Source organism: Pogoniulus pusillus, chromosome Z (genome assembly GCF_015220805.1).
Source record: "Pogoniulus pusillus isolate bPogPus1 chromosome Z, bPogPus1.pri, whole genome shotgun sequence".
NCBI classification, from domain to species: domain Eukaryota; kingdom Metazoa; phylum Chordata; class Aves; order Piciformes; family Lybiidae; genus Pogoniulus; species Pogoniulus pusillus.
This window is the reverse complement of record NC_087309.1, coordinates 117,576,674-117,585,325: the sequence shown is the minus strand read 5'-3', so window position 1 is coordinate 117,585,325 and position 8,652 is coordinate 117,576,674. Positions and strand designations below refer to the sequence as shown.

Below are 8,652 nucleotides of genomic sequence, written 5' to 3'. Positions count from 1 at the left end.
CACCTCGCCACTCTCAGCCCACTACCCGCCGCCTTCAGCTCGTCACTCCCAGCCCTCAGCCCTCATCTCGTCACCCCCAGTCCTCAGATCCTCGCCCTCAGCCCTCCGTCCACCGCCCTCAGCTCGTCACCCTCAGATCACCGTCCTCAGCTTGCCGTCTTCAGCCCTCAGATCGCCAACCTCAGCCCTCGTATTGCCGCCCTCAGTTTCCCACCCTCAGCTTGCAGTCCTCAGCCCTCAGCTCGTTACCCTCAGCTCACTGCCCTCAGATCACCACCCTCAGCCCTCCGTCCGTCGCCCTCAGCTCGTCATCCTCAGCCCTCAGATCGCCACCCTCAGCCCTCAGTTTGCCGCCCTCAGCTTGCCGCCCTCAGCCCTCAGCTTGCCACCCTCAGCCCTCAGATCGCCGCCCTCAGTTTGCCGCCCTCAGCCCTGTTTGCCGCCCTCAGCCCTCAGATCGCCGCCCTCAGTTTGCCGCCCTCAGCCCTGTTTGCCGCCCTCAGCCCTCAGATCGCCGCCCTCAGTTTGCCGCCCTCAGCCCTGTTTGCCGCCCTCAGCACTCAGCTCGCCGCCCTCAGCCCGCAGCTTGCCACCCTCAGCCCTCAGCTCGCCGCCCTCAGCTTGCCGTCCTCAGCACTCAGCTCGCTGCCCTCAGCCCGCAGCTTGCCACCCTCAGCCCTCAGCTCGCCGCCCTCAGCTTGCCGTCCTCAGCATTCAGCTCGCTGCCCTCAGCCCGCAGCTTGCCACCCTCAGTCCTCAGCTCGCCGCCTTCAGCCCTCAGCTTGCCGTCCTCAGCCCTGTTTGCCGCCCTCAGCCCTCCGTCCGTCGCCCTCAGCTCGCCGCCCTCAGCCCTCAGCTCGCCGCCCTCAGCCCTCAGCTCGCCGCCCTCAGCCCTCCGTTCGCCGCCCTCAGCTCGCCGCCCTCAGCCCTCCGTCCGTCGCCCTCAGCTCGCCGCCCTCAGCCCTCAGCTCGCCGCCCTCAGTCCTCAGCTCGCCGCCCTCAGCCCTCAGCTGGCCGCCCTCAGCTCGCCGCCCTCAGCTTGCCGCCCTCAGCCCTCAGCTCGCCGCCCTCAGCCCTCCGTCCGTCGCCCTCAGCTCGCCGCCCTCAGCCCTCAGCTCGCCGCCCTCAGCCCTCCGTCCGTCGCCCTCAGCTGGCCGCCCTCAGCTCGCCCCGCCCCGGAACCGGCTCGGGCAGCCAATGGCAGGGCGCAGAGCGGGGGGCGTGGCTGCCCCGCCGCCGCCGCTGCCGCCCGCGGCCGCCACGGAAGGCAGCCGCCATGGGACAAAAGCCGCGCTGAGGAGCGCGGTCTGCAGCGCCCTAGGCCGCGCCCGCCGCCGCTCGCTGCCCGCCACCCGCCGCCGCTCGCTGCCCGCCGCGCCATGCCGCTCCGGAGCCGTTAGGCCCTGCCCGGCAGCGCTTTCCCCATTCCCCCGCCCTTCCTTTGCCTCCCCGCCGCTATGCCGAGCGGCGCCTCCGCCGCGGCCGAGACGACTGCCGAGCCGCCGCGCCTGCCTCCCGCTGCCCACCCCCCACCGCCGCTGCTGCTGCTCCAGCAGCGCCTGGCGGGGCTCGGCCTGCGCGACCACGGCCTGCCCGCCGGGATGAGGATGGCCCGGCGGCGGCAGGAGGGCTTGGATCCGCCGACGGACCCCACCGGAAAGCCGGGGCCTGGCGGGGTGATGGTGGTAGAAGAGGAGGAGGAGGAGGAGGAAGAGGAGGAGGAGGAAGAAGAGGAGGAGGAGGAGGAAGCGGCGACGGGGGACGAGGGAGACCTGGAGCTGGAGGAGGAGCTGCTGGCGGGGGAGGACGAGGAGGAGGAGGAGGACCCGGCCGCGCTGCTGCTGCTCTCCTCGCCCTCCTCGCCCTCCCAGCCGCTCCCACTGCTGCCGGCGCTGGGCTCCGTCCTGCTCTCGCCCTCCTTCGATGGGAAGGAGGCGGCGGCGGCGGCAGCGCTGTGCGGCGCGGGCGATCCTCAGGGCATGATGGCGGCGATGCTGTCCCACGCCTACGGCGGCGGCAGCGGAGGGGCGGCGGGCCTGAGCGGCGAGCAGGCGGCGCTGCTCCGCCGAAAGAGCGTCAACACCACCGAGTGCGTGCCCGTGCCCAGCTCCGAGCACGTCGCCGAGATCGTTGGCCGTCAGGGTGAGTGGCGGAACCGGGGAGGCAGGAGGAGGGGCGCTGCCGGTGCCCGGGGTGGGGGTGGCCTGGGCCTGCTGCCGTTCCCCCGGGGCTTGGGGCAGGCCTCCTCCCGCACGGCTCCCGGCCGGGCCCGCCGGACGGAGCAGCTCCGTGGGGACAGCGCCGGCAGCGAGGCGGGCCCAGCTGCGGGAGGCAGAGCAGGGAGAGGGAGGTTCGGGTGGGATCTGGCTTTGCTGTTAGTTCAGGCTGCAGGAGGTCCCCTCCAGGCCGGTTTGTAGTCGGCCCTGTGCAGGCGGCCGTCGGCGGAGGCTGTAGGTGCTGGCCGGCGCTCGGCCCGGGAGCCTCCGTCGGGACGGAGCAGCCTTCCCAGCGCAGTGCTTTGACAAAGGCTCCTGGGGCTGGGACTCGGCTTTCGGAGCAGGGTGTGGAGCGGAGAGGGGGTCCGGTGCGGTTCCCCCGGCTCTCCGCGGCGCTCCGCAAGACAAAAGTGGCCGTGGGGAGGGGCGGAGGTGGGGAGGGGGAGCCACGTGTGGCGCTCGGAGGCCCCCTCCAGCCCCTCTCTTTCCGCCGGGCCCGCGGCTTCCTGCGGGCCGAGCCCCGCCGCGCCCCGAGCCCGGCCCCCGCCGCGCCCCGCGGGCTGCCTCCCAGCGCCGGCGGGCAGGAGGGCGTCTGGCTGCGGCCGCGGCCGCGCTTGGCCTTTCCCAGTGGTCCCAAGGAAGGAGCAGCAGGGCAGCGGAGGAGCGTGGGGGGAGGGGAAGACGTCTGCCTCCGCCGGCTCGCCTTTAAAAAGCGGTTCTTAGGTGGAGAGGAGCCTCCCTCGAGCCGTGTCGGGGGTGGGTGTGGAAACCCAGACAATGAAGTGGGAGAATTAAGCGGGATGAAAGAGACCTTTAGGATCGTGGAGTCCAAGCTAGCACCTTCCGATCGCAGGACGTTAGGGGCTGGAAGGGACCCAAGGGGATCATCGAGTCCAAGCCCCCGCCTGCCAGGGCAGGACCACACAATCTAGGCAGATCACAGAGGGACGCATCCAGAGAAAGAGACTCCACCACCTCTCTGGGCAGCCCCTTCCAGTGCTCTGGGACCCTTACAGGAAAGAAGTTTCCCCTCTTGTGTTGAAGTGGAACCTCACTAAACGATGGCACTAAGTGCCTCATGTAGCCTCCTTTGCAGCCCCTCCAGGGATGGGGACTCCACCACCTCCCTGGGCAGCCCATCCCAACGGGCAGCCACTCTTGCTGTGCTGGGTTGGGCTGGACGGTCTTGGAGGTCTCTTCCAACCTAGTTGATTCTGTGATTGTATGAATTTCTTCCTAACATCCAGCCTAAGCCTGCCCTCGCACAGCTTGAGCCTCTGTCCTCTTGTTCTGCCCCTACTTGCCTGGCAGAGGAGACCAACCCTACTTGGCTACAGCCTCCCTGTTCAGGTAGTTGTAGACAGCAGTGAGCTCTGCCCTGAGCCTCCTCTGCTGCAGGCTGCACCCCCCCGGCTCCCTCAGCCTCTCCTCACAGGGCTTTGCTCCTGCTCTCTTGCTCTTGTTCCCTTTTCGGTGCTGCTGCCTGCTGGGTTTGAGGGGGTCGGGGTGGGGGGCGGCTTGCTGTCTCCGTGTTGCTGATGGGCTCTGGTAGCGAGCAGTTATGCTGTCTGGTCTCTCTGCATCAATGTGTCTTTTGTTTCCTTTTTTTCCCCCCTCTCTTGAGAGTGGAAACGATAAAAGCCTGAGCTGATGCGGTGCTAAAGAAATAATCCCTCGAGCAGTGATACTTTGGGCAGGCTTCTGTTTTGGTATTCTTTTTTTTTAGTGTAGGCTTTTTAGCGGCCAAGGTGGTTTTATATATATATATATATATTGTCTTTCTGGGTGTGTCAAGGGAGAACTTAGGGCCGTGCTTGCAGAAATTGACAGGTAGCTTCCCCTGATGCGCACAAGTCAGTTCTCTTCAAGCAGAAAATAGCTGTTTTCCACAAACCCATGTCTGGCTCTCTTGAGGCTTTGCTCATGTGTCACAGGGGATGGCAGACAGCGAGGCAGGAGCGGGGGGAGGAGGAGGAACAACGACGGAAAACAGAACTGGAAATGGTTATTGCTACAGCCCTCTGAGAGAGAGCTACGAACTGTGAGGCTTTGAGGGCCGATGAGGCTGCTGTGTTTGTTCTCCACCAGATCAGGATTGTTCTCTGTAGTGTTGTTTTTTTCTTTCCCAGGACTTCGAGTCACTTCAAAACGAGATAATGGAGTTTGCATGAGAATGGGATCGTTGTTCCCCAGGAGGTGGTTCTTCTGCTTCTCCTTTTATGCCTTATCTGTTGCTGCTCTCTGCCTTGGGATAACATGTTGAGCCTCGGTGGGGAGGGATTGTAGCATGAAAAGAATTAAGAAGGAGGAGAAGGGAGAGCTGGAGGAAGGAAAAAAAATGTTACCAAATATACTTGCATGAAGGCTTTGTTGTGAGGAGGCCCTTCAGAATCCTCATTCAAGGGAGACTTAGGCTTAGAGAACAACTTATGTAAGTTGTATTAGTTCCACTAAATATTTTTGAAGTTTCTTAGAAATCCCAGTCCCTTACATCTCCTTTTATGGCCCAGAGCTGTGCCAGCTCATGCCGTGGGCTCCTTCATCCACCTGCTTGGATAGGTCTGGGTGCTAGGGTGGACTGGATGATGTTGGAGGTCTCTTCTCACCTGGTTGAGTCTATGATTCTAAGTAAATAGGATTCTCTGTACTCTAGCATAGCTCAGTCTTGCCTCCAGCAAGAGCTTGCACCCTTCACTGATAGTTCTGCTCTCTTTCAGAATGAGTCAAAGAATCGTTAGGGTTGGAAAAGACCTCCAAGACCATCAAGTCCAACCTCCTGCCCTGTTGTCTCCCTCACATACATCATAACCAGCTGAACAGCTCAGGTTTTATGCCAGACTCCTCTGTGCTGTGGCACTTTTAATGTCTAATTAAGCAGCTGGCATGTTGCTTCAGCTGGATTTGCACAAAGATTAAGTTCATATCCCTTTTCTCTTGCTGTCTTCTTGGGGTATAGGGAAGAACTTGAAAATGCCTGCAGCCCAAAGAAGTCCTCACCCCCTAACTGAAAACAAATGAAGGGTAACTGAAATCCCATAGTTCTGTTTATCCAAATTGAATTTGGGTGGTTTGGAGTTTCTTTTAGCAGAGAGGAAAGACCTTCCAGAAGCTGTTTATCAAACTGAAGGAGCTTCTAGTTCCTTAGAGGGCTATAAACAAGCCAAAAAAAAAACCCCATCAACCCAACCCCTGTGGCACTTGAATTTAACATTTTTTTTTTCAATTATCTGCAAGTTTCAGAAATAGAGCACTTGAGGCAGCAAAGTGGTGCTCCCACAGCTCTGCTCCAGGTCACTGTGTTCCCACACGAGTAGCTGCACACTTCACAGCTGCCCACAGATGTCATATGGGGCATGTCACAGCTGTGGAAGGCTGTAGAGCACCTGAGGTGTGGGACAGTTGAGTGGCTGCTGGGTTACTGTGACATGAATTGAGTGCCCTGCTTGGAAGTGTTTGCATCACTGGAAAAGTCTGCAGTAAGCTGATTTGCTTTAATGAATTAAAGACATTCCTTTAAAAGGAAAACCAAAAATGTAGTCTCTGTGCAGCCTGGCAGAGGCTTGTGCCTCTTTTTGGTGGTGTAAGAAAAAATTACCAGCCTTTTCTTGCCTCCTCCCCCCCTCCAATAAAAAATGAAGCTGACAGACACTGATTGGGGTAGTGTAATAGAATTCTTGGAAGTGGAAGAATCTCTTTAAGGTGAACCACAAAGGAAAAGAGATTTATATCCTCTTGTTAAGGCATGTGACTGGGAGCCAGGAAAACTGGATTCCATTCATGGCATTGTGAGTCTGAACTGCCTGCTGAATCCAACCTTCAGGGAGTTGGCCAGTTCTCATGCTGACCAGGGGGGGAAAAAAGTGTCTTCCTTTGCTGTCAGCAGCTAGAAGCCTTCTCTGCCTCAGTTTTAAAGAACTCAAGCTGGAGAAAAGCGCTCCTGAGAAGTGGGAAGCAAGGAAAGCTCCACTGCCAAGGAGGTGACCTTGTTTGCCTGAGAAAAGCTGGCATAGGGCTTATACCCAGAATTATATAAGCCTGGATCCAGACTTAAAACAAACTGCTGAAGGTCTGACTTGGAAGGTTTGGGTTTAATCTCTGCATCATGTGAAGGGCTTTGGAAAAGTAAGTTTGCTGTGGATGACTTGGAAATTGCTTCCCGTGCATGCAAGTTGGTGATGCTGACTTTGGTTTTTCCTGTGGCAATCCTGATGTGGCCTGGTGGGGTTTGAGAGAGGCTGGATGAGTTTTCTGTGCCCTCTGCTACTCACTTTACACACACAAAAAAAAATGTTTTTAAACACTGAAAAACCTCTGAATAGTGTGGGGAAAAAAGGGGTGGTGTCTGAAGGCATGAATGGGAAACTTGAAAGGTGGTGGAAGGAACAAAATCCTCCCCTGTAGAGAAATGCTTCATCCCTTAGTGTGTGTAGAACTACAAAGCTGCTGAGGGGCTTGCAGCAGCTCTGTGAGGAGCAAAAGCTGAGGGCCCTGGGGCTGAGAGGCTGCAGAAGAGCAGCCCCAGAGAGCATCTGAACGATGCTGTGTAAGAGATAAAAGTTGTGTGGACCAGAGGGAAAGGGCCGGGCGTTTGTAAAGGGTGCCCAGCAGCGAGCAAAAACTGGAACCCAGGAGGTTCCACCTGAACAGCTGTTGGAACTTGTTTGTTTAGAGGGTGCTGGAGGCCTGGAGCAGGCTGCTCAGAGAGGTTGTGGAGTCTTCTTCTCTGGAGAGCTTCTAACCCCTTCCTGGGCATTGTGCTGCTGGGCAAGCTGCTGTGGGTACCCCTGCTTTAGCCAGAGGGTTGGACTGGGTGACCTCCAGAGGTCACTTCCAACCCCCCAGCAGGCTGAGGTTCTGTATTAACTGCCTTCAGATGATCGTTGCAATCTTCTTTGCCAGCACATTCCAGCACTCTGACTGTCCAAGTAACGTGATTTTCCCCAGTGTTTATATCCTTCATGGAGCTGACAGTAGTATTTTCTTTCCTTTTGTTGTGTTTTTTCCCTTCCCCAAGACATCAGCTACTACGAAGGCTTCAGTGAGAATAGTTCAGATGGCGGCTGCAGGGCTTGAAACAGGCAGGGCAGTCTCCAAAGCCCAGCTGAGTAAGAGGATGAGGAATGATATCATCCCTGTTTCACCGATTAAATCAATAATGACAAATCTGCTTTGCATGAGAGGGCCTTGCCACTTCTCTAACGTTTTAATGCACGGTTTGGTGATGCTGGGCTTCTCCTTGCTCTTTGCTTTCCAACGCGGGAGCAAAATATTTAGCTTTAAATAGTCCCTGCAGCTCAAAACAAAAGGAGTAATTCTGGTGAGTCGGTAGCTGATAAGTATCAAGGCGAGCTGAGCAGCCAGATACAAAACAACAGCTGTCACTCGTGGGGAGTGGAAACGGCGCTAGAGCAGTCCCGGAGCAAGGGCTTGTGTTGGCTGAGTGCGAGCACAGAGATGTCCTTGGGTGGGATAGTGACAGTCCTGTCCAAAAGAGCTGTGTCTGGGGTCGTGTTTGTGTGTGTGGTGCTGATAATGGTACTGAATTATTGATGGTGCTTACAGTATTGATCTTGAAAGGTCTTTTCCCAGTCCTAGCAAGTCCAGCTGTTAATCTAACACTAACTAGGTCTGCTGCTAAACAGTGTCCCTTAGCACCACATCTGCGTGGCTCTGAAATCCCTCCAGGGATGGGGACTCTGCTCTGGGCAGCCTGGGACGAGCCTTGACAACCCTTTTGGAGAAGAAATTGTTCCCCCTGTCCAACCTAAACCTCCCCTGGGGCAACTTGGGGCCATTCGTTTCCTCTTATCACTTGTTCCTTGCGGGGAGGGGGGGGGAAGACCAACCCCCACTTAGCTCCAAGTTCCTTTCAACGAGCTGTATAGAATCAGTCAGAGTTGGAAGACATCACAAGGATCATCCAGTTCCAATCTGCCCCTGCTGTGACCAGGGACACCTCACACTAGATCAGGCTGCTCACAGCCTCATCCAGCCTGGCCTGAAACACCTCGAGGGATCAGGCTGCCACCACCTCCCTGGACAACCCATTGCAGCCTCTCACTACCCTCATGCTGAACAACTTCTTCCTCGCATCCAGTCTGAATCTATCCATTTCTAGCTTTGTTCCATTCCCCCCACTCCTATTCCTACCTGACAGCCTAAGAGGTCCCTCCTCAGCTTTCTGTAGAGAGCAGCCTCCTTTTCTCCAGGCTGAACACCCCCAGCTCCCTCAGCTGCTGCTCTTCAGCCCTGTTCTCCTGACCCTTCCCCAGTTTTGTTGCCCTTCCTTCCATAGTGTTCCATACTGCCTGTTCATTGCTGACCCCTAAGGACTCATCACTGTAGCCTGATCTGCATATTGCTTCTTGAAGATGGGATTCAGATGTCCACTCTCTCAAGAGTAAGTTTAATTTGCATGACTGAAGTCATCAGATTC

General features: G+C 57.4%; 1 protein-coding gene across 1 annotated transcript in view; it reads left to right on the top strand.

Moving 5' to 3' along the window:
* The first annotated feature begins 1,283 nt into the window (after positions 1-1,283).
* The window catches only part of MEX3C (mex-3 RNA binding family member C), a 28,493-nt gene continuing 21,124 nt past the window's right edge, over positions 1,284-8,652 (top strand). Inside the window, exon 1 of the mRNA XM_064140352.1 lies at positions 1,284-2,142. Within this exon, the coding sequence (XP_063996422.1) occupies positions 1,458-2,142 (685 nt within the window). The 5' untranslated portion in view covers positions 1,284-1,457. The remainder of the gene's footprint in view (positions 2,143-8,652) is intronic.